At 40.7% G+C, this 27280-nt stretch overlaps 1 protein-coding gene across 9 annotated transcripts in view; it reads left to right on the forward strand.

Annotated features, from left to right (window-relative positions):
• Positions 1-26726, forward strand: part of LOC106086025 (mucin-2) — a 271871-nt gene extending 245145 nt beyond the window's left edge. For 8 of the 9 annotated variants that reach the window (XM_059366454.1, XM_059366457.1, XM_059366456.1 and 5 more), the window contains 4 exons: positions 8917-9253; positions 11506-11790; positions 13659-17654; positions 26265-26726. In XM_059366454.1, coding sequence (XP_059222437.1) covers positions 9199-9253; positions 11506-11790; positions 13659-17626 — 4308 coding nt within the window. In that variant the 5' untranslated portion in view covers positions 8917-9198 and the 3' untranslated portion in view covers positions 17627-17654; positions 26265-26726. Of the gene's footprint in view, positions 1-8916; positions 9254-11505; positions 11791-13658; positions 17696-26264 lie in introns of those variants that run through there. The other variant, XM_059366455.1, reaches the window with a different exon arrangement.
• The last annotated feature ends 554 nt before the right edge of the window (positions 26727-27280 follow it).

Here is a 27280-nt window from a genome sequence, read left to right on the forward strand (position 1 = left end):
ATGACAGCTATATCCAAATCTGGACCGATCTGGACCAAATTGCAGAAAGATGTCGAGGGCCCTAACGCAACTCATTGTCCCAAATTTCGGCGAAATTGGACAATAAATGAGCCTTTTATGGGCCCAAAACCTTATATCGAGATATCGGTCTATATGACAGCTATATCCAAATCTGGACCGATCTGGACCAACTTGCAGAAAGATGTCGAGAGCCCTAACGCAACTCATTTTCCCAAATTTCGGCGAAATCAGGCAATAAACGTGCCTTTTAAGGGCCCAAAACCTTATATCGAGATATCGGTCTATATGACAGCTATATCCAAATCTGGACCGATCTGGACCAAATTGCAGAAAGATGTCGAGGCCCCTAACGCAACTCATTGTCCCAAATTTCGGCGAAATCGGACAATAAATGAGCCTTTTATGGACCCAAGACCTTAAATCGAGATATCGGTCTATATGACAGCTATATCCAAATCTGGACCGATCTGGGCCAAATTACAGAATGATGTTGGAGAGCCTAACACGACTCACTGTCCCAAATTTTGGCAAAATTGGACTATAAATGCGCCTTTTAAGGGCCCAAAACCTTATATCGAGATATCGGTCTATATGACAGCTATATCCAAAAAATCTGGACCGATCTGGACCAAATTGCAGAAAGATGTCGAGAGCCCTAACGCAACTCATTTTCCCAAATTTCGGCGAAATCAGGCAATAAACGTGCCTTTTAAGGGCCCAAAACCTTATATCGAGATATCGGTCTATATGACAGCTATATCCAAATCTGGACCGATCTGGACCAAATTGCAGAAAGATGTCGAGGGCCCTAACGCAACTCATTGTCCCAAATTTCGGCGAAATTGGACAATAAATGAGCCTTTTATGGGCCCAAAACCTTATATCGAGATATCGGTCTATATGACAGCTATATCCAAATCTGGACCGATCTGGACCAACTTGCAGAAAGATGTCGAGAGCCCTAACGCAACTCATTTTCCCAAATTTCGGCGAAATCAGGCAATAAACGTGCCTTTTAAGGGCCCAAAACCTTATATCGAGATATCGGTCTATATGACAGCTATATCCAAATCTGGACCGATCTGGACCAAATTGCAGAAAGATGTCGAGGGCCCTAACGCAACTCATTGTCCCAAATTTCGGCGAAATCGGACAATAAATGAGCCTTTTATGGGCCCAAAACCTTATATCGAGATATCGGTCTATATGACAGCTATATCCAAATCTGGACCGATCTGGTCCAAATTGAAGAAGGTTATCGGAGGCCCTAACACAACTCATTGTCCCAAATTTCGGCGAAATCGTCCGATTTGACTGAAATTTTGCACGTGGTGTTTTGGTATCACTTTCAACAACTGTGTTAAGCATAATTCAAATCGGTTCATAATCTGGTATAGCTGTCATATAAACCGATCTTGGATTTTGACTTCTTAAACAAATAAAGCGCGCAATTCCCATGCGATTTGGCTGAAATTTTGCACGATGTGTTTTGTTATGACTTCCAATAACTGTGCTAAGTATGGCGCAAATCGGTCCATAACCTGATATAGCTGCCATATAAACCGATCTGGGATCTTGACTTCTTGAGCCTCTAGAGGGCGCAATTCTCATCCGGTTTCGCAGAAATTTTGTACATCGGATTCTCTCATGACCTTCAACATACGTGTTTAATATGGTCTGAATCGATCAATAGCTTGATACAACTCTCATATAAACCGATCTCCCAATTTTTGTTCTTGAGCCCCTACAAGTCGCAATTTTTATTCGAATGAACTGAAATATTACACAATGACTTCTACAATGTTCAGCATTCATTTATGGTCCGAATCGGACTTTAACTTGTTTATACTTCACCATAGGATGGGGGTATACTAGTCTAGTCATTCCGTTTATAACACCTCGAAATATTGATTTAGGACTCCAAAAAGTATATATATTCTTGATCGTCTCCAAATTCTGATTTGATCTGTCGAAATCACCGTAGCTGTCGAACGCGTAGGTCGTTGGGGATTGCAAATGAGCCATATCGGTTCAAATTTGGATATAGCTCCCATATAAATCGATCTCCCGATTTGATTTTTTGAGTCCATGGAAGCTTACATTTTTCTCCGATTTTGCTGACATTTTATTACTTCCACCAATTGTGCCAAGTATGGTGCGAATCGGTCAAGAACCTGATATAGCTCCCATATAAACCGATCTCCCGATTTGACTTCTTGAGCCCCTGGAAGCCTCAATTTTCATCCGATTTGGCAGAAATTTTGCACATAGTATTTGGTTATGACTTCCAACAACTGGCCCTAGTATGGTGAAAATCGCTCAAGAACCTGATATAGCTTTCATATAAACCGATCTCCCGATTTGACTTCTTGAGCCCTTACAAGCTGCAATTTTTATCCGATTTGGCTGAAATTTTGCACATAGTATTCTGCTATGACTCCCAACAACTGACCCTAGTGCGCTCCAAATCGGTCAAGAACTTGATATAGCTCCCATATAAACCGATCTCCCGATTTGACTCCTTGAGCCCCTGGAAGCCTCAATTTTCATCCGGTTTGGCTGAAATTTTGCACATAGTATTCGGTTATGACTCCCAACAACTGACCCTAGTACGCTCCAAATCGGTCAAGAACCTGATATAGCTCCCATATAAACCGATCTCCCGATTTGACTTCTTGAGCCCCTGTAAGCCTCAATTTTCATCCGATTTGGCTGAAATTTTGCACATAGTATTCGGTTATGACTCCCAACAACTGGCCTTAGTACGGTCAAAATCGGTCAAGAACCTGATATAGCTCCCATATAAACCGATTTCCCGATTTTACTTCTTGAGCCCTTACAAGCCGCAATTTTTATCCGATTTGGCTGAAATTTTGCACATAGCATTCTGTTATGACTCGCAACAATGAAGCCAAATGCAATCCAAGTCGGTCAAGAACCTGATATAGCTCCCATATAAACCGATCTCCTGATTTGACTACTTGAGCTCCTGGGAGCCGCAATTTTCATCCGATTTGGCTGAATTTTTGCATATAGTGTTCTGTACTGACTGATTCAACAACTGCGCCAAGTACGGTCCAATTCGGTCTATAACTAGATATAGCTCCCATATTTTAGCAGAATCCATGGTGGTGGGTTCCCAATATTCGGCCAGGCCGAACTTATCACGCTTTTACTTGTTTTGTAAAACATTTTTTTATTAATAAATTGTCTTGTTTTTGATACTGCATTTTTTAATTTTTTTCCACTTAATTTTTCCATTGAATCTCAGAAATCTTAAACATTTATCATAATCATCTTAATAGACTAGACTATCATTAAATTATTACTAAACTTGGCCTATGGTGCATGTATTAGTTGTAACAGCAGGGAAGCCTAGACTAGTGACAGCCATTACAGAGTGATTGACAAACTCAAAGAAAACGAGTGGACGTGACTAAATTCCTGTGCCGTATCGTATGTACAATTACTCTTAGATTTCATGCCATACTTAAGATAATATTGTGAAAACATAAATACTGCTATTAAATAACAATAAAATACAATTATCGATAGATAATAGAAATAAACAATTGCAAAAGCAAGCCATCGACTATAGAAGACGTAAAAACTAAAAACTTAAAAACAAAAACAAATTACCAAAAACTTGAAATGGTAAAATTAAGAGGAAATCGAATGAAATGGAATGGAATAAAAAACAGGGTGCGCAATACTAAAAAATTGCACTGGAGTCACCGGGCCGATCTTTGGATAGTCACCACTAAGGATATAATAATTTTTCTATTTTATTATAACTCTACTACTATATCCATAGTCATATCTAAATAGGGGCTGGTCGTGATTATATTTTATTCAGGTCCCGAGAATTCATATACAAGTAACAGTTTCAGCGAAATCAGGCGAGAAATTCGCTTTTTATGGGATTAAGACCCAAAGTTAGAAAGTCGGTCTATATGACGCTATACCTGTATAGTCTGATCGGATTATATTTGAGTCGGATGTCAGGAGGCTATAAATTACTCACTGTTTCAAATTTCAGCAAAATCGGGTAAAAATAAAGCTTTTATGGGCTTCAGACCCTTTATCGGGAGATTGGTCTGTATGGCAGCTATATCCAAATATATACCGAACTGAGCCATATTAAGGTTGGATGTTGGGAGGCCTAAAACTACTCACTGCTTCAAATTTCAGCGAAATCGGATAAAAAATAAAGCTTTTATGCGCTTCAGACCCATTATCGGGAGATCGGTCTATATGGCTGCTATATCTAAATATAGTCCCTTCTGAACCATATATAGGTCGGATATCGGGAGGCTTACAAAATCTCGCTATTTCAAATTTTAACGAAATCGGGTAATAATAAAGCTTTTATGGGGTTCAGACCATTTATCGGCAGATCGGTCTATATGGCAGCTTTATCCATATATAGTCCGACCTGAACCATATTTAGGTCGGATATCGGGAGGCTTAAAGTAATTTACTATTTCAAATTTCAACCAAATCGGGCTTGGACAAAAAAAAAACAAGTAGTACTTCATGCGAAATTTCAGCCAAATAGGATAATAATTGCGCCCTCTATCGGCTCAAGAAGTCAAGTTCCGAGATCCGTTTATATGGGAGCTATGTCAGGATATGAATCGATTTGGGCCTTACTTGGTTCAGCTGTTAAAAGTTAGAACAAAACACAAACATGCGACATTTCAGTCAAATCGGATAATAATTGCTCCCTCTATCGGCTCAAGAAGTCAAGTTCCGAGATCCGTTTATATGGGAGCTATATGAGATTGTGAACCAATTTGTACCATACTTGGAACAGTTATTGTTGGTCAGAGCAAAACACTTCATGAACAGTTTCAACCAAATAGGATAATAATTGCGCCCTCTATCGGCTCAAGAAGTCAAGACCCGAAATCGGTTTATATGGGAGCTATCAGAGTATGAACCGATTTGAACCATACTTGGCAGAGATGTTGATGGTGAAACCAAAACACTTCATCCTGAATTTCAGCCATATCGGATAAGAACTGCGCCCTCTAGAGTCTCAAGAAATCAAGATCCGAGATCGGTTTATAAAAAACAAAAATTTTGCTCATGAACATTCCACTCAGGAACAGAGGCAAACTTCTCACAATGAGTGCAGTCCGATTCAAGTTTAAGCTCAATGATAAGGGGCCTCCTTTTCATAGCCGAGTCCGAACGTCGTGCCGCAGTGCGACACCTCTTTGGAGAGAAGTTTTACATGGCAAAGTACCTCACAAATGTTGCCAGCATTAGGAGGGGAAAACACCGCTGAAAATTTTTTCTAATGGTCTCGCCAGGATTCGAACGCAGGTGTTCAGCCACATAGGCGGACATGCTAACCTCTGCGCTACGGTGGCCACCGAGAGATCGGTTTATATGGGAGCTATAACAGGTTATGAACCGATTTGAGCTATACCTAAAAGAGTTGTTGGAAGTCAAGAACTGAGCCCTCTAGAGTCTCAAGAAGTCAAGACCCAAGCAGCTACATCAAAACATGCACCGATTTGACCCATTTACAATCCCAACTGAACTGCACTAATAACAAGTATTCATGAAAAAATTCAAGTTTGTAGCTTTAATTCTTCGAAAGTTAGCGTGCTTTTGACAGACAGACGGATGGATGGAAGGACGGACGGACGAAAGGACGGACGAAAGGACGGACGGACGAAAGGACGGACGGACGAAAGGACGGACGGACGAAAGGACGGACGGACGAAAGGACGGACGGACGAAAGGACGGACGGACGAAAGGACGGACGGACGAAAGGACGGACGGACGAAAGGACGGACGGACGAAAGGACGGACGGACGAAAGGACGGACGGACGAAAGGACGGACGGACGAAAGGACGGACGGACGAAAGGACGGACGGACGAAAGGACGGACGGACGAAAGGACGGACGGACGAAAGGACGGACGGACGAAAGGACGGACGGACGAAAGGACGGACGGACGAAAGGACGGACGGACGAAAGGACGGACGGACGAAAGGACGGACGGACGAAAGGACGGACGGACGAAAGGACGGACGGACGAAAGGACGGACGGACGAAAGGACGGACGGACGAAAGGACGGACGGACGAAAGGACGGACGGACGAAAGGACGGACGGACGAAAGGACGGACGGACGAAAGGACGGACGGACGAAAGGACGGACGGACGAAAGGACGGACGGACGAAAGGACGGACGGACGAAAGGACGGACGGACGAAAGGACGGACGGACGAAAGGACGGACGGACGAAAGGACGGACGGACGAAAGGACGGACGGACGAAAGGACGGACGGACGAAAGGACGGACGGACGAAAGGACGGACGGACGAAAGGACGGACGGACGAAAGGACGGACGGACGAATGGACGAATGGACGGACGGACGAAAGGACGGACGGACGAAAGGACGGACGGACGAAAGGACGGACGGACGAAAGGACTGACGGACGAAAGGACGGACGGACGAAAGGACGGACGGACGAAAGGACGGACGGACGAAAGGACGGACGGACGAAAGGACGGACGGACGAAAGGACGGACGGACGAAAGGACGGACGGACGAAAGGACGGACGGACGAAAGGACGGACGGACGAAAGGACGGACGGACGAAAGGACGGACGGACGAAAGGACGGACGGACGAAAGGACGGACGGACGAAAGGACGGACGGACGAAAGGACGGACGGACGAAAGGACGGACGGACGAAAGGACGGACGGACGAAAGGACGGACGGACGAAAGGACGGACGGACGAAAGGACGGACGGACGAAAGGACGGACGGACGAAAGGACGGACGGACGAAAGGACGGACGGACGAAAGGACGGACGGACGAAAGGACGGACGGACGAAAGGACGGACGGACGAAAGGACGGACGGACGAAAGGACGGACGGACGAAAGGACGGACGGACGAAAGGACGGACGGACGAAAGGACGGACGGACGAAAGGACGGACGGACGAAAGGACGGACGGACGAAAGGACGGACGGACGAAAGGACGGACGGACGAAAGGACGGACGGACGAAAGGACGGACGGACGAAAGGACGGACGGACGAAAGGACGGACGGACGAAAGGACGGACGGACGAAAGGACGGACGGACGAAAGGACGGACGGACGAAAGGACGGACGGACGAAAGGACGGACGGACGAAAGGACGGACGGACGAAAGGACGGACGGACTCAATGTCAAGACGATCAACATAATATATACCTCATATCAATATTTTGATGAGTTACCAACGAAATGACGAACTTTGTAAACCCATATCCTATGTCGCAGGATATAAAAAGAGTTTGGGCAAAGTTTAAGCTCAATATCTTAATTTGGTAAGACTGTAGCATTATTTCCACTAAAAGACGGACAGACGGACGGACATGGCTATATAGGTCGCTTTTGAATGTTACGATAATCAAGAATATATAAACTTTATGGGGTCAGAAATGGATATTTCGATATCTTGCTGAAGGAATGACAATATGGGTATACCCTCGTACTTCGATAGTGGGTGTAAAAATTGTAAATATTTCAAGGGTGATTTTTTAAGAGCTATTGGAAACGGTTTTAAAGAAAAAACATGAAATTCAGAAAAATGCACGAAATCTTTATTTGAACCTATAGTTTGGTCCATATAATTTAATGTTTGAAGATTATTTCATGCAAATGTTGACCATGACTGCGCCTCAAATGGTCCTTCCGCTTAGTCCAATTTTGACATACTCTTTCCAACATTTCGGCCGGTATCTTACGAATAAATGCTTCAATGTTGCCTTCCAAAGCGTCAATTGAAGCAGGCTTGGCTGTATAGACATGAGATTTAACGTAGCCCCACCAAAACTAGTCTAAAGGCGTTAAATCGCACGATCTAGGCGGCCGGTCCCGAACGTCAAATTAAATCTTCACCGAACTCGTCTCTAAATAAGTCCATTGTTACGAGTGCTGTGTGGCATTTGCCACCGTCTTCTTGAAATCACATGTCATCCTCGTCAAGCTCTTGCATTTTGGGCACAACAAAGTTAGATATCATCTCACGATAGCGCTCACCATTCACATTTACCTAACGTTTCGCATCATCTTTGAAGAAGTACGTTCCAATGATGCCACCAGCCCATAAACCGCACCAAACTGTGACTTGTTCTGAATGCATTGATAGCTCTTGCAATGCTTCTGGCTGATCTTCACGCCAAAATCGACAATTCTGCTTTTTTACGTACCTATTGCGCCATAAATGAGCTTCGTCGATGGAATGGAAGAAGCGCACGATGAACTTTCCTAACAGAGCACGCATTTTTAATATAAAATTCAATAATTTGCAAGCATTGTTCGTTTGTAAGATGATTCATGGTTAAATTATAGACCAAACTGAAGATGTATGACAGTGAAACAAAACAAGAAACGTGTGACCAGTGTTGCCAAAAAGATAATAGCTAAAATATCACCCTTTATTTAGCAGAAATAGTTTTACTTAAATTTTTTTATTTAATTTTTTTTAACTCGACTATTTTGAAAAAATTTTTAAACTCAATTTTAAGCAAAAATTTTAAGAAACCTGCCAAATTTTTTTTATAATTTTTTCCTTATTTTCGATAGCCCCTAATAACCCTTCCATTTCTACTTCTTTCACCACAAGGGTTAATTGTAGTCTAAGCCAGCATAAACTCTCCAACATCTAAAAACAAAAGTATTTATAAAGAAACGCAAAAATTCTTCTAAAGATAACTGTGACACAACGCCGTTTGCTTATCGTCGCATATTATTTGGCATATTTACCTCGATGCTCAAGATAAGATTATTAATCAACAGGCAATACGTTTATATTTACGCTTTTTGTTGTTATATCTCTCTCTCTCATTTCCAACGCTTTGCTTATCTTTACAGAAAACTGCAAAATTTATTTAGTTGAGTTGAACATTTGAAACGAAAGGCTACAGTGGTTTGTTAGTATTACGCAAATCAAAGCAACAAGGAGCTGTTACTTCAATAAAAAAAACAAAGATAAAGCCATGAGTTCAAGGAATTAAGCACAAACACAGCAACCCTGAAGTTACAAGAAACCTAGGAATTAAGCCTTTAAACTACAACGAAGTGAAACCAAATCCATAACATATTTTTTTCTTTTTGGGAGAAGACCTTTGAAAACCACTAAAAACACACAACAAAATGAGCAAATCGGGATTCTCTACACTCAACCGATGGTTGGGGCGTAAAAATAAAGGTAAGTCCATATATGAGATATTATGTTAAACAAAGAAAGGAAAATATGGCTTAAATGGGAAACACTTTTAAATATTTGGAAAAAAATTTTTAAATAAAAAATTTTTTTTTAATTTTATTTCTATTAACTCTATTAGTCTATGGGATAGATTTAAAAAGTTTAAATAATGCTTTATTGTCTTGTAAATTCAACGAAAAACAATCATTTGCCTCAACCAAAGTTTGTTTATGTTAACCAAATAAAATTACTTTGTCAGAAAGAATTTTGGCTACAACTCAAACAACATTGGATGATTGTCAAGAAAAGTTTGTTTGTCTCCAACAAAGTTTGTTTGATGCAATAAAACAAAATATAATTACCAAACCAATTTTCTTTTTCATTAAAATTTTTTAAGATTCACGCAACTAAATTTTGTTTATCACAAACAAAAATTTTTTGTCACAAACAAAATTTAGTTGTTGATGATTATGAAGAAAAATTAATTTGGCTCTGCCAACTATTATTTATCTTCTTCTTCTTTAATTGGCTATGACAGAACATTTGTTCCACTAGCCGAACGTAGAAAAGCGTTCCAAACGTCTCGATCTTCTGCGCTCGCTCTAAAATCTCTGACACCAAGTTTGGAGGTGTCTCCCATCTCTTGATCTTTCCATAGGGTTTTCGGGCTTCCCGGTTTGCATGTACCACCGTGTTTGCCTTCACAAGACTTCTTTGCTGGAGCTTCTTCATCCATTCTGACAACATGACCTAGCTAACGCAGCCGTTGTATTTTGATGCATGTAACAATGCTATCGTCGTCATACAGCTGGTACAGCTCGTGGTTCATACGTCGCCTATATTCTCCATTAACGCAAACTGGCCCATATATTTTACGAAGAATCTTTCTCTCAAATACTCCAAGCACTGCCTTGTCTGCTTTCATGCCTCAGAACCATATAACAACACGGGTAGTATCAGTGTCTTGTATAGTATAATCAAATATTGGATATAGTGGTTAAATAATAATGGTTTGCCTTTATCAGAATTTGTTTACTGTTATCGATCAAAATATTACTTCCACAACCACTTTTTCCATCAAAAAATGTTGTCAATCACACAACTAAATTTTGGTTACCATAAAAAATTCTATTGGTCACAAAAAAAAATTCTATTAGGTCGCACTTAGTTGTGAATTCAGGCTCGCATTTGAATGGCATTCGAGCTTCAAAGATGGACGCAGCAAAAACTTGTTTGTGGTAGCATTTACCACAAACAAAAATTTGGTTGTTGTGGTAACAGTTATTTGTTTATGGTAACCGAAGAAACGTGGAAAGCTGCAAAAGACAAAAAGTTATTTGTGGTAATGGTATACAACTGAATATCAACCACAAATATTTTGAACAGTTATCAATTTTTTGTTTGTTTGCCACAACAAAATTGTGTTTATGGCAATCAAAAGGGTTTTTTTTTACCTCAACTATAGTTGTGTGAACTCAAGACATTTAATTTTTTTTCTTTCCCTGAGAGCATATATTTTTGTCTCTTAGCTTATTATCCTCTTCTTTATTTCATATCTTTGTGGTACGGATTATTAACACTCAGCATTTACTACAAACAAAAACTTGGTTGTTGTGGTAACAGTTATTTGTTTATGGTAACCGAAGAAACGTGGAAAGCTACAAGACAAAAAGTTATTTGTGGTAATGACATACAACTGAATATCAACCACAAATATTTTCAACAGTTATCAATTGTTTGTGTGTTTGCCACAACCAAATTGTGTTTATGGCAATCAAAAGGGTTTTTTTTACCACAACTATAATTTTGTGAACTCAAGATTTTTATTTTTTTTTCTTTCCCTGAGAGCATATATTTTTGTTTCTTTGCTTATTATCCTCTTCTTTATTTCATATCTTTGTGGTACGGATTATTAACACTCAGCATTTACCACAAACAAAAAATTGGGTGTTGTGGCAACAGTTATTTGTTTACTAAAACCGAGGAAATGTGGAAAGCTGCAAAAGACAAAAAGTTATTTGTGGTAATGACATACAACTGAATATCAACCACAAATATTTTCAACAGTTATCAATTTTTTGTGTGTTTGCCACAACAAAATTGTGTTTATGGTAATCAAAAGATTTTTTTACCACAACAATAGTTAGTGTCAACTCAAGACATTTAATTTTTTTCTTTCCCTGAGAGCATATATTGTTTTTTCTTTGCTTGTTGTCCTCTTCTTTGTTTCATACGTTTTTCCTTAATTTTTTCAGAAAAATCCATGCCTAATGGCAGTTTATCCAAATCTAGCACAAATCTCTCCATATCTTCCACAAATATCAATGAAACTAGTCAACTGGAGTATAATCGCATCACACCATTGCCAGCTGCCACCACAAATGCCCCATTTGAGCAGACATTTCGCATAACTGTTCTGCTGCCCAAAGATCAGCTGTACGTGGCACGTTTGGGTGCCCGTGTGCCGCTGAGTAAACTTTTGGAGTTGGTGTGCGATAATAAATTATTGGATTCTGAGAAATATGAATTTAGAAATCCAGGTGAGTATGATTTGCATGATCTAAGAACCTAACAAGTAAAAAAACACCAAATTTAAATTAAAACTCCTATATCCCCGAAACCAGTGGAGATATTGTGTACCTCAAGCGGACTTTTTTTGTTGGAATTTTTTGGGCACTATCCAGCAAAAAAAGAAGAAGAATTCTAAAGATCGGAAAACAAATTAAGATTTGACAGCCCGAATAATTTTTTAGAAAAGCCGAGGTGACCAACTTAATGAGCCTGTCAAGGGGCGCTCGGACCACACGATCTCGATACCATATCAGCTCCAACCATTCCAAGTTTCAAAGAGATATATATATATATTTACACAGTTAGATATTCCCACCACCATAGGATGGGGGTATACTAATCTTGTCAATACGCTTGTAACACCTCGAAATATTGATCTGCGACCCCATAAAGTATATAAACTCTGAATTGTCTCGACATTCTGAGTCGATCTAGCCATGTCCGTCCGTCTGTCGAAATCACGAAAGCGGTTGAACGTGTAAAGCTAGCCGCTTGCAATTTTGCATAGCTACTTACTATTAATGTAGGTCGTTGAGGATTGCGAATGGGCCATATCGGTTCAGATTTGGATATAGCTCCCATATAAACCGATCTCCCGATTTGACTTCTTGAGCCCCTGGGAGCCACAATTTTTGTCCGATTTGGCTGAAACTTTGCACAAAGTGTTCTGTTATGACTTCGGGTAGCCGTGCTAAGTACGGTCCAAATCGGTCTATAAACTGATATAGCTCCCATATAAACCGATGTCCCGATTTGACTTCTTGAGCCCTTACAGGCCGCAATTTTTGTCCGATTTGGCTGAAACTTTGCACAAAGTGTTCTGTTATGACTTCGGGTAGCTGTGCTAAGTACGGTCCAAATCGGTCTATAAACTGATATAGCTCCCATATAAACTGATCTCCCGATTTGACTTCTTGAGCCCTTACAAGTCGCAATTTTTGTCCGATTTGTCTGCAATTTTGCACGAAGTATTCAGTTATGACTTTCAATAGCTGTGCCAAGTACGGTTCAAATCGGTCCATATCCTGATATAGCTCCCATATAAACCGATCTCCCGATTTGACTTCTTGAGTCCTTACATGCCGCAATTTTTGTCCGATTTGTCTGCAATTTTGCACGAAGTGTTCTGTTATGACTTTCAATAGCTGTGCCAAGTACGGTTCAAATCGGTCCATTTCCTGATATAGCTCCCATATAAACCGATCTCCCGATTTGACTTCTTGAGCCCTTACAAGCCGCAATTTTTGTCCGATTTGGCTGCAATTTTGCACGAAGTGTTCTGTTATGACTTCCAATAGCTGTGCTAAGTACGGTCAAAATCGGTCTATAACTTGATATAGCTCCCATGTAAACCGGTCTCTCGATAACCCTTGTTCGGTTCCTTAAAGCAGATATTGACATGAATTATATTTGCTTCAACTTTTCTGGGGTCTGCTTAGCCCACCCTCCAGAGGGCTTTCTACGGTTATGATGTCATATGGCCCATACTCGGTTGGAATATCGGCGCGCCTAGGCCAACTCAATCAAATTTTAATGAAATCGGGTGATAAATGCCTCTTTCATTGGCTAAAAACTCAACAGCAGACAATCAGTAGATGGGGACAGTAGGAATGTTGCAATAATTTTTTTTTTTAAGAAAACAGAATAGATACCATTAGAGATTCTAAAAAATAAAAAGCAAACAAACTTTTCTTATATTTAATTTTTTTTTTATATAAATTTTTATAGTAGTTGGGGACAGTAGGAATGACTTCATTCAAAAATATTCCCATGAAATTAAAATTTTAAAAAATTTTCGAACCTAATCCATTGTTTTGTTTTTCTCTCCCTCTTTCAGTTGATTCTAGTCAAGTCTATAGCTGCGATTTAACAATTGGCGCTGTTGGACTCTCCGAAATACGTTTATGTCACAAATCCGAGTCATACGATAACTTTAGTACCGATGAAATCATGAAACTGCAACGCACTTCACTTATACGCGAATCATTGACATCATCCGAGTTCAGCAGTCGCAATTCCAAGCATACAACGAAAACCACTAGTCCTTATAGTTCTAGCAATAGTCTGAATTCTATGGATTCCTCGGGTATACACAGCACCAAGGCAATGCGTTTGTCGGCAGGACCCCAAGCAAAGATGGCAGCTCCGCCACGCAAAAAGCGAGCAGCTCCCAGGCCTCCAAGTCAGGCTGTCATACCCGAAAAGAGTCCCCTCATCACAGAGAATGGTAATGGTGGAGCGAGAGAAAGTCCAGCTCCCAGCAGCCCGGTAAACGGTAACATGGAGGCCAAAGATTTTTCGGTATCCACCCCCGATTTATCATCGCACAGTGATATTAATGGCAATGATTGTAATGGTCATATGCAGGATATTAAGGAGACGTCGCAAGCCGAGGCCAATGGTTACTCCGACGATACGGTACTTTATGCCCAAGTACAAAAGAAAAATGCCTTGAATTTGAACAGCACAAGTGTGGAAAATTTGACTGCCTCATCACCGACGCCATCATCGCTGGGGGGAGAGAGCAGCAAATTTCCGGAACCTTCACCGCGCAAACGGGTAGTACCTGCACCGAAAAAGAAAATGGTGGCCCCTCCAGCCCCACAACCCAGGGGATCCACTTATAGTGATGATAGCGTTTCCATAGGTTCGGCCAATTTATCCTCTGAGCCTTCCACTCCGGTGGCTTTGACTACCCCAGTGCAAGAATTTAAGGCGCCTTCGCCTCAACCCGCCCAAAGGCAACAGTCAAGAGAGGATATGGCTGCAGCACCAGATGTGCCAAAACCCCAGCCACGCATAACCACCACTACGCTGCTGAATGCCACAGATTTAAAGGCAGACCTGAAGAATTTGGAAAGTCACACCGCAGAGAAGAGGGAGGAGAGTAACAATGAGGAGAAGCAAAAAGTGGTTAGCAATGTCTCCAAAGTCATGTTGAATCGCACTCCCACTCCAGAGCCTCGTTCGCTGTCCTGCGAACCTCCCGACATCGATGTCTGCTATGAAACCCAATTGGAAAATCTAAAGTCCCCCATAGAAGATGACAATGTTTCCAAGCAAGCAGATTCGGGCATAGGCGAACCTGTGCCCTCGCCCATACCCGATAGTCTGCCCTCAGAGGTATCCATACATGATGTCAAATCGAATTTCGAGTCCTCCTCGGATGATGATGACATGGTCAAGGTCTACAATTTCAAGTTGGGCAAGACTCTGGTGAAGCCCCTCAACGAAACCAAAACCCTGGAAGAGCTGACCATAATGAACGATGTGCAGGAGGAGACTGACAGTGATTTAAATACACCCAACTTGACACAGGTCAATTCATCGAATGCCCCCTCAGAGACCTCTTCATGGAATTTTGCCATACCCATATCACCTCCTCCCAATTTTGCGGATAATAAATTCTCCGAAGCCTTTGTGGAGGCCGAAAAACAAGAGCAAGAAAATCCCATTACACCAAAGATTATGGAAAGACCCATCTTGAATTTTGAAGTGCTGAAGCAGGAGGATCAAACAAAAGCCAAATCGAAAAGTGTCAGCACCCCATCAACGGTTACACCCAGTACACCCTTGGACAGTATAGTGGGGGAATTGTCAGCCATTATACAGGAGAAGGGTTTGGACACCTTGATCAAGAAATCCGAGGAGAGCCAAGAAATTGAGGCAGCCAAACCCAATACACTGACAAATTTCACCATTAACTCTGTCAGCAGGGCCACTCTTACCAAGCCCAAAGAAGTTCAGAATGAAGTTGTCCAAGCCAAGCAGGAAGTGGAGACTTCCCCACCCTCACCCTTGGATTCACCCACTAATGCTCCCGACGAAGAGAAATTGTATCGCAAACGCAACAGTGTCACAGGCCTTAAGCAAAGGCGTTCCATTACCCGTTCCGATTCCTTCCATACCACAGCCATAGCTACAGAGAATACCAGTTCCTCTGGAACTCTGACCAAAAGAACCTCTTCGCAAATATCTTTGGATCAAATGGCCAATGGCAATCTTAACCGTCGACGCTCCTCCAGTGAATTGAGCATTGGAGAATCACCCTCTCTGCAGAGTTTGGAGGTCATGAAAACCATACTCAATGCCCGCAAAAATAGTCTACCCCACAGTGGTGAAGAGGAGGAGGAGGAGGTGAATACGAGAAGGCCTTCGGAGGAGATCAAATTTGCCAGCCTGGAGCTGAAAAATAAAATGGCCTTGGAGAAAAGTCCCAATCCCAGGCAAGGGGAAGAGGAGGTGGAGGCAAAAAAATTGGAATCTAAAGAAAACATCAAAAAACTTTGGCAAAACAGAGCCAATACAGAGATAGAGGAATACAACAAAAATGTGGCTAAAAGCTTTAATGAGAAAGAAAGCCCCAAACAGCAGACAAGAAATGAAACCCCAACAACAGAAGATAATCCAAAAGCTTTTAAGAAGGAGGAGGAAACCGATGAAATCACTCAGCTACGAAGGAAGGAGATTCCTGTCGAAGAAAAACCAAAAGAATTGCCCAGGGTATATCGCTATTCTGGTCCACCCAGCATAAATTTCTCCACCTGGAGTGAAAGACCCAAGGTGCAGGTGGCCATCAAAAATGAGGGCGACTATATCTTTGGAGGCAAGTCCATTGAAAACAAGGCCATTGAAAACAAAACAGTGCCTCGTAGCTATCGCATGTCCACCCCACTCAATTTCAATGAACCAACCACACAAGAATCCAAAGTTTTGCCTTCTGTGGCTCCCAAGCCGGCGACAATAAAACGCATGGGTATACCCGAAAAGGAATTTAAGGTACCAGTTATGGTGAAACCCATTAAGGATGTCATCGTTGAAAGTACTCATGAACAGAAAACCAAAGTAACCGCAAATGGTGAAGAGCAGAATCCAAAAACTCCTGCAACCCCAAGTGAAACTGCGAAACCCATGCTCCAAGTAGCTGCAAAACCTCAGAGCCCTGTTCTACACAAGCCACCCACTCCTGTTAAAGTCATATCAAATGGAGGTCAAAGACTATCGCTGCATAGACCCACCATTGAATCGGTACTCAAACCTCAAACTCAAACCATAGTCAATACACATACCCATAACTCTACACTACCGCGTACCAATAAACGCTTCTCCACTTCCCTATCCACCACCTCCAACACCACAAGCATCACAAATGGCGCACAAACTTCAGCAACTCCAATAACGCCAGGACCACAGCTTTTACGCTCTACCTCTACAAAGCGCGAGGAAAGGGAAACCAAATCCATGTTCATACCAAATGAGGCCCCTTCTGCGCCAGCACCATTTGGCCAAAATACTTTGAGACGCACTGGCTTCAAAGAGAAAATCATGGCCAAAGATGAGGAGGAGCAACAAAAAGCCATAAGCACTAGCTCTATATCCTTAGCAAAGACACCAACCACAAATGCCACCACACCCAGCAAAGCTTTAACAAATGGTGAATTGAAATTCACCACGGCGGCGAAGTTTGAAAAGAAGCCTACAAACACAATAACAGCAACAACAACAACAACGAGTGCCAAATTACATTTAAATTTGCAAAAATCCACATCGATTACAGTCACCAACAGCAGCAGCAGCAGCATCATCACACCTCCCACACCTTCGCTTAAGCCAAAACCCCATACACCAAAAACTGCCCCGATACTGGCGACAGCATCCCAACCGCCCCCACCTCCACCGCCTGCAATGGCCTACAAATTAAAACCTGTGACTGCAGTGCGGACACCCACAGCCTCAGAAGATCCCAGAGATCAGTTACTGGCAGCTATTCGGAACTTCAAAAAGGATGAACTAAAGAGAGCGTAAAATATTAACAAAAACAACTTTCTTAAAAGTACGTTAGTAATAAAAACTTAGAAAAGCTTTTACATCGAATTAATACAAAAGAAGCTTATAAATAAGGAGAATTGGCGGGAAATTGGGTTTAAATTGGCATTTTGCTGTTAGCAGGGAGATTTAGAAAAAGCCTGCAGAAAACAAGACAAAGAACTGCAAGTTTTGAGGAATTTTTCAAAAGCTTTCTAGGCTTGGCAAAAATTTGAGATAAGAAACACATAAGCTTTATGTGTTCTTATTAGGAAACTTAGGAACATTTGTACCCTAACAGCCGTTCAAACTGTTACTGTTCAAAATTTCAAGCAAATTGGGTACTAAATTCACTTTTTATATGCTAAAGACCTGAAATCAGCAGATCACTCTATATGATAATTGCGGCTTTTATGAACTTAAGTCCCCTAATCCCCAGATCTGTCTTTATGGCACCTTTGATCTGAACCATACCCCTTTCACATAACGGGTTTCCTACTGCAGCTATGTCCTGCTCCAGCTATGTCCTGCTGCAGCTATGTCCTACTGTAACTCACTGTTCCATATTTAAGCTAAATCGGGCAATAAATGCGAATTTTATGGGCCGAAGACCCTGAAGATTGGTCTTGGGCAGCGATATCGAAATATGGTCCCATCTCGATCATACTCCTTCCGGATATCGGGTGCCCTACTGCAAGTCATTGTTCCAAATATTCGTCAAATCGGAAATTAAATACGGTTTTTATGGGCTTAAGACCCTGAGTCCGCAGATCGGTCAATATGGCAGCTATATCCAAATATGGTCCAATCTGAGCCATACTCCTTTCAAATATCGGGAACCCTACTGCAACTCTTTGTTTCCGAAACGGGCAATAAATGCGGCTTTTATGGGCTTAAGATCCTGATCGCCAGAAATATGGTCCCATCTCGACCATACTATTTCCAGATATCGGGTGCCCTACTGCAAGTCACTGTTCCAAATTTTAGTGAAATCAGGAAATAAATATGGTCTTTATGGGCTTAAGACCCTGAGTCCGCAGATCGGTCCATATGACAGCTATATCCAAATATGGTCCAATCTGAGCCATACTCCTTTTAAATATCGGGTACCCTACTGCAACTCATTGCTCCGAATTGTAGTCAAAACGGGCAATAAATGCGGCTTTTATGGGCTAAAGATCCTGATTGGCAGAAATATGGTCCCATATCGACCAAACTCCTTTCGGATATCGGGTGCCCTACTGCAAGTCACTGTGCCAAATTTTCTTCAAATCGGGAAATAATTACGGGTTTTAATGGGCTTAAGACCCTGAGTCCGCAGATCGGTCTATATGGCAGCTATATCCAAATATGGTCCAATCTGAGCCATACTCCTTTCAAATATCGGGTGCCCTACTGCAACTCATTACTCCGAATTGTAGTCTAAACGGGCAACAAATGCGGCTTTTATGGGCTTAAGATCCTGATCGGCAGAAATATGGTCCCATCTCGACCATACTCCTATCGGATATCGGGTGCCCTACTGCAAGTCACTGTGCCAAATTTTTTTCAAATCGGGAAATAAATACGGGTTTTAATGGGCTTAAGACCCTGAGTCCGCAGATCGGTATATATGGCAGCTATATCCAAATATGATCCAATGTGAGCCATACTCCTTTCAAATATCGGGTGCCCCACAGCAACTCATTGTTCCGAATTGTAGTCAAAACGGGCAATAAATGTGGCTTTTATGGGCTGAAGAACCTGAATCCGCAAATCACTATATATGACAGCTTTATCCAAATACGGTCCGATCTCGAGCATACTTTGCTCGGATATCAAATGACCAACTCCAACTCATGGAGTTGGGGGTTTTGAAAATTAGGGTAAGGGGAAGGTCCGCCCCCCCTCAGATATGAACAAATTAAGTACCCAATTTTCACTGCGGGACCATTCTACACCATCTGAAAATCAGTTCAACCGTTCTCGAGTCTATACGTCACGCACCGTCCGCCTGGGTTTGAATCCTGGCGAGAACATCAGACAAAATTTTCAGCGATGATTATCCCTGGCGGTATTGTGAGACACTGTGCCCTATGAAAAACGAGGTAAGGGGGAGGGTATGACCATTCTTGCCATATGACTAAATCTCCAAGATCTGGCATTTTTGAAAATTAGGGTAAAGTGAAGTGACCGGTCTGGCGGTTTTGAAAATTAGGGTAAAGGGGAGGGACCGCCTCCCTCAGATGTGAAAGAATGAAGTGCCCTATTTTCACCGCAGTACCATTATATATCATCTGAAAGTCAGTTCAACAGTTTTAGAGTATAGACGTCACACATCACCCGCCTATGACACTGAACGCCTGGGTTCGAATCCTGGCGAGAAGATTAGAAAAAATGTTCAGCGGTAAGGTAAGGGGGAGGGTCCGCTCCCCCTCAGATGTGAAAAGATGAAGTACCCTATATTCACCACGGGACCAATCTGCACCATCTGAAAAATGTGTTTTGTTGAGTCTATACAACACACACCGTCTGGCTATGACGAATTCTGGCGGGAACATCAGAATGCTGGGGAAATTTTGTGAGGTACTATGACATATGAAAAACTGGTAGGGTAGCCACGTAAAAACTTCTGCCCAAAGAGGTGTGGCACTGCGGTAAGCCGTTCGGGCTCGGCTTTAAAAATGGGGCCCCTTATCATTGAGCTTAAACTTGAATTGAACAGTACTCATTGATATGTGAGAACTTTGGCGCTGTTCCATAATGGAATATTCATGGGCAAAATTGCAATTTTACTTCACACTTTCAGACCCACAAACACAAATGTATTTTTTCCCATAGAGGTAATATAACGTCAGCAGCGTAGCAAATAGGTCCAAATCCCTCTGCAGCTAGGATCCGTAGTTATGTTGGTCTTTTATAAGAGTGCCGATGAAATGCCCCCTGTAATGTGACCTGTTTAAATCTTTCCATGTGCCGAAAAGGGATCTTCCTTCCATCTTTGGAAGCTTTTCGATGTCATTTTTTTTTCTCATATAGCCTTTCAATTTCCATTATTTAAGATGATATTTCATTAATTTAATAAATTTGAATTTTATAGTGTAAAAATATCATCTTCGTCTCTTGAATACTTCGGCAAGTTTCTCCTAAACCACAATTCATTCATGCTGGTCGTTTTGTATAAATTTCCATATACAACGTTACAGAATAGGTAATGAATACTCTCTTAACATAATCGAATGCCGAAACGATACTTCAATTCAGATTTTCAAATTATTAAAAAAAAACGGACTTACCTTTCACTCTGATTTTTGTAGCACTATTTCCATGTATAGACTCCAAACTCCTTAATCCAACAGCTGGTCTGGTCTCTAAGACGTCATTGATTGATTAGTTATTTGAATGAAGGTGGGTGAAAATACTCCTTCACGAGCTTCTGGAGGGCGGTTTAGAGACGTTTGTTACTTGGAGCCGATAGAAGGATATGCTGTTCACGTATTTAAGGATAAATTTCTTGGGCAACGGCATTGGTGACCTATCTTTAATGGGGTTCCTCATAGCACCTTGCATGTGAAAGCTGTTTTGCGAAGTTGGCATAACTTGAGCATTTGAGGGAGGTATGGTACACCTTTAAGCGGTTAAGCAAGTTTTTAGTGCGCCACCTGATATATGAACTGATAATCCGTCCTAAAAGAAAAAGAAAAATTGAACGAGTTTTAGATTTTTTTTTGGAACGCTTTAAAGCGGTTAAGCAACTTTTGAGGAAGGATAAAAGTCTGGCGGTGCCGACTGTATAATATCCTACACCTCCCAAAATCTGACGAACATATATATGGGAACTATATCTAAATCTGAATCGATTTCGAGCAATTTCAGATATTGTGGTAGTGTTCGAGGAAAGCGTTATAAAAAAATTTGGCAAGATTAGGTAAAAAATGCGCTTGCAGTAGCTCTAGAAGGTAAAATCGGACGATATATATACATGAGAGCTATATCTAAATCTGAACCGATTTCTATGAAATTCACCAGTAATGTCGAGAGTCAAAAGAAAATCCTTCCTACCAAATTTCGAGAGATTCAGTTAACAAATGAGCATTTTGTTGGAATATTTCTAAAAATCGGACTAACATATATATATCCAAATCTGAATCGATTTCGAGCAAACTTTTCAGATATTGTGGTAGTCGTCGAGGAAAGTGTTGTGCAAAATTTCGGCAAGATTGGTTAATAAATGCGCTTGCTGTGACTCTAGAAGTTAAAATCGGGCGATAAATATACATGAGGGCTATATCTAAATCTGAACCGATTTCTATGAAATTCACCAGTAATGTCGAGAGTCAAGAGAAAATCCTTCCTGCCAAATTTCAAGAGAATCAGTTAACAAATGAGCATTTTGTTGGAATATTTCTAAAAATCGGACTAACATATATACATGAGCTATATCCAAATCTGAACCGATTTGGAGCAAACTTCCCAGATATGGTGATAGTTGTCGAGGAAAGCGTTGTACAAAGTTTTGCCAAGATTTGGCAATAAATGCGCTTGCAGTAGCTCTAGAAGGTAAAATCAGGTGATATATAAACATGAGAGCTATATCTAAATCTGAACCGAATTCTATGAAATTCACCAGTAATGTCGAGAGTCAAAAGAAAATCGTTATTGCCAAATTTCAAGAGAATCGGTTAACAAATGAGCACTTTGTTGCAATATTTCTTGAAATCGGACGAACATATATACGGGAGATATACCCAAGTCTGAACCGATTTTTTCCAGTTTCTATAGGCTTTGTCTCTAGGCCGAAAAACATGCCTGTATCAAATTTTAAGACGATCGGATGAGAACTGGGACCTGCAGTTTGTACACAAATTAACATGGACAGACAGACAGACAGACGGACATAGCTAAATCCAATCAGAAAGTGATTCTGAGTCGATCGGTATGCATATCAATGGATCCATCTCCCTTCCTTTTGGGTGTTACAAACAAATGCACTAAGTTACAATACTCTGTACCTCAGTAGTGGCGTAGGGTATACAAATTAAAAGAGTTTTAGAATTTTTTTCTATTGAGTATCCTCATTATCAAACTCTCGCTTTCTCTATATCTTTCTCACTCTTCCTCTCTCTCTCGCACTCCCACTCTCTCCCACACTCTCACTCGCTCTCCCTCTCTCACTCTCACTCGCTCTCTCTCACGGTTGTCAGATTTTTCGTCTTACAAATCGTCTTACAAGGCTCAAGATGAAAAATCGGGAGATAGTTTAATTCGATTTATATGACAGATATTATATCAGCTTATAAACCGATTTGGACCATACTTGGCACCATTGCTAGAAATAATAACAGATCAGCCCAATCGGATAAAAATTGCAGTTTCTAGGTGTTTAGAAGTCAAGTCGAAAGACTATTTTTTATGGGAGCAACATCGAAATCTGAATCGTTATGGCCCATTTGCAAAATGACCCAAAAATTCAAGCAGATATCTTCATTAGTTCGTGTTTTCGACAGACGGACGCAGGGTCGGACATGAATAGAACGACTTAGAATGTCAAGAACATTAAGAATATATACACCTTATGCAGTCGCACATCAGTATATTTCGAGGCGTTACGAATGACTAGATTAGTATAACCCTGATCTAATGGTGGTGGGCATTAAAAGTTATGGTAGTATTTTGGAAGCCGCGACCTTAGCCGACCTTAATTTGTTGGAAACATTTCAGGCTTTTGTAAAAATTGCAAATTTTGCCCATGAACATTCCACTAAGGAACAGGGGCAAACTTCTCACATATCAGTGAGTGCAGTCCGATTCAAGTTTAAGCTCAATGATAAGGGGTCTAGTTTTTATAGACGAATTCAAACGGCGAGCCGCAGTGCGACACCTCTTTGGAGAGAAGTTATACATGGCATAGTACCTCACAAATGTCGCCAGCATTACAAGGGGAAAACCACCGGTGAAAGTTTTTTCTGATGGTCTCGCCAGGATTCGAACCCAGGCGTTCAGCGTCATAGACGGACATGCTAACCTCTGTGCCACGGTGGCTTCCACCGTAGGCTTTAGTACGATGGACTAAAGGCCATGCCTATGTTCATGTACAGCCTATGTCTATATTCATGTGCAAGTTCACATCTCGAAAGTTACGTTTCTCCAATAAACACCAGTGTGGGTGAATATGCGTTTTATTAAATCACACCTAATCCAAGGGTAAACTCAAGAAAATAAATTATGAAGCTATGCTGATGGAATTTCCCTTAGGAAAACCCCATTGTTTACATATTTCCCCATCAAAATCCCTGGTCCCCAAATGAGAAAAATGTTTCCCCCAATCACGAAAAAAAAAATCCCCAGTTTGGGGAAATCTCTCCTAATCTGACAACACTGCTCTCTATGTCTCTTTTAATCACTCTTTCTCTCTCTCCCTCTCTTCCTCTCTGTCTCTACTGACAAAACTGCTCTCTCTGTCTCTATTACTCACTCTTTCTCTCTCCCTCCCTCTCTTCCTCTCTTCCTCTTAAACTCCCACTCTTTCTATCTCTATCTCTCCCTCACTCTCATTCTCTCTCTCCATCTTATATTAGGTCTGTTCGCGTACTTTTCCAGCAAAAATTTGCAGGAGAAGAGTAAGAACAGCCTTTACTCTCTTTTGCTAATAATTTGAATTAAACAGCTGATTTTCATAAAACAGCAATTCAATGCTGCAAATTTCTGTTGGGAAACAAACCTCCAGTAAAAATTTGCAAGCTCTCAATTACCAAACTCCCAATATTTTCCTCACTCTCACATATTCATCCTCTCTTTTCAGCTGGCAAATAAAGTACGCGAACGACTTCCATTAGATTAGGTTAGGTTTAAGTGACAGTCTACCATCAGACTCACTTAGACGTTTTCGTCCATTGTGATGCCACAGGAACAGAAGAAGGAAGATGTCTTCCAGTTCCTACCTTTGAACTATCCATATCGCTTTAAAAAGCCCAATAACTTGCGAATGTTCACATCCGCTAAAGCACAGAGGTTCTCAAAGAAATGAGAACCTAAAGTGAAACACCTTCTGACCGCTAGTAAGGGACTCACACACAGAATGTGTTCTATAGTCTCTTCTTCTACGATGTCCTCACAGCTTCTGCAATAGTCGTTGCTGGCAACCTTCAGTCTGTCAGCCTGTTTTCCGATTAGACAGTGACCAGTCATGACTGACACAATGACTGAGACGTCTGTTCTAGCCAATGACAGCAAAACAGTCGAACTCTTAAAGTCTGGATTAGGCCACATAGTTTTGGAATGCTGTGACCATCTATCATTCGTTGTCTTTCGGGCCTAGTTCTGAAAACTTAGCTTACATGTCGCTAGAGGTATACCCACAGTATCCCGTGAATGTGTAGGGTAGTTCCTTGTCTCACAAGCTCTTCCGCTTTACAATTCCCTGCGATATCTCTGTGGCCAGGCACCCAGAACAGCTGCTCAGCCATATTGTTGAGAGATCTGCCACAGTCGAGGGCGGTTTTTGTGTTCAGAAATACATTTTCCAGGGATTTTATGGCTGCCTGGCTGTCTGAGAAGATATTTATGCCAATCCTCGTAATGACATTATATCTTAGCAATCCCACCACTTCCTTTATTGTAAAGATCTCTGCTTGATACACACTGCAGTGGTTGGGTACCTTTACGATAAGACCAGTTCTAGATCTAGAGAGACTTCCAGTAAAAATTTTTGCAAATTTGTACAAAAATTTTGGAGGACACGAACACAGTTATTTTCTTAGCTCATTTGTATTAAAGATTTGTAGCAACTCTGGTAACTTCATAGGGTTAAAATTCTTAGGCCCACATTAGACTCCACATAGGATTTAGAAAATTGCATTTATTTTTAAAATTTGGCTTAAACCTCTTTTCAAAACAACTAGAAATGCCACGCACAAAATACAAATGCTCTCAGCTTTAGGCTCTCTTACAACTTTTCAGTTTCTCTTACAGTTGATGCTAACTTGGCAGCATTATAACAAATGAGCCGTTATGCCACATTATAACTTGGCAGCATTATAGCGAATGAGCTCTCAGCCTTAGGCTCTCTTACAGCTTGTCAGCTTCTCTCACAGTTGAAGCTAACTTGGCAGCATTATACCAAATGAGCCGTTATGCCACATTTTAACTTGGCAGCATTATAGCGAATGAGCTCTCAGCTTTAGGCTCTCTTACAACTTGTCAGCTTCTCTCACAGTTGAAGCTAACTTGGCAGCATTATAACATATGAGCCGTTATGCCACATTTTAACTTAGCAACATTATAGCGAATGAGCTCTCAGCTTTAGGCTCTCTTACAATTTCTCAGCTTCTCTCACAGTTGAAGCTAACTTGGCAGCATTATAATAAATGAGCCGTTATGCCACATTATAACTTGGCAGCATTATAACAAATGAGCTATATACACAGCTTATTGGTTATATACACAGCTTATTGGTCACAGTATCACTTGGCAACATTGTTCTGCCTCAGCCTCTATACGCACAGCTTAAAAAGAGTATTTCAAAAAAATGTAAACAAAATGTTAGGCAATATTTTTTAAAAATTTTGTTTAATTTTTTTCTTTTGTTTATTTAAAACCCTATACAAATAAATTGTTTATAATTATGATTTTTATTTCTTTTTGTTTGTTTTTTTCACAGTTCAACACTCTAGTGAATATTGGTTCTAAACCAAGCTTTCTTCTTTACAATAATTTATGATTTAAAAATCTGTTTTAGCAACTTAAGTCACAAACTAATTTAATTTAATATATATTTAGCTAATAGAAAATACATAGGCGATTCTTATTTCTTTGTAAAGTGGAAAAACCCAAGCAAAATTTTCAAAAAAAAAAAAACAACCATATGATATGTTTGATATATAAATAATATATTGTTTATGTAGTTTTTAAGTTTATTAAATTCTGTTAATGTCAACTTTAACCCTCTACAATAGGTATCTGGTCTTTATTAATTCTATCTATAATATATTTTTTCTATTTAAAGAAAACGATTTTATGTGAGTGTGCTCTCCAATGAAAGTTTTTAACTTTCATTCTGGTTGAGTTGGCCACATTGTTAATAAGTGTAAAATATTATTATAATTATTATTATTTTTATTGCGATATACATATTATGTTTTAACCTTAATATTGGCTTAGAACATTGTTGTTCGTTTTGTTTACTTCATATATACAATATATAAAAATCTATTTTATGTTTAATGATATTTTTTTTATTATTTAAATAATTTACTGAATTGTAAACAATAATAACCAATTTGTATCATTTTAAATAACACTGTATTATAAATAAAGTTTTTAAACAATAAAAAAAAAATTATATCAAATGTTTTCTTTTTTTTTAATTAAAACAAAGATAGACATAAAGATATTCAGGACCAGTGGTAAGATTTTAGTGGTAGTCTAGAATCCGTGGTAGTCTAGAATCCAGCTGTTAATGACAGAGATCAGAATATCCTAGAACCAATCTATGATGACGTTATAGACTGTATATCGCCCAGTCAGTGCAGCAATAACCAAGCTGAAGAGCAACAAGGCAGCAAATGCCGAAGGTTTACCAGCTGTTGGTAGCGGTGATCAGTATAACCTAGAACCAATCTATGATGACGTTTCAGCCTGTATATTGCCCAGTCAATGTAGCAGTAACCAGCACTG

This window comes from Stomoxys calcitrans, chromosome 4 (genome assembly GCF_963082655.1).
Source record: "Stomoxys calcitrans chromosome 4, idStoCalc2.1, whole genome shotgun sequence".
Taxonomy (NCBI): Eukaryota; Metazoa; Arthropoda; class Insecta; order Diptera; family Muscidae; genus Stomoxys; species Stomoxys calcitrans.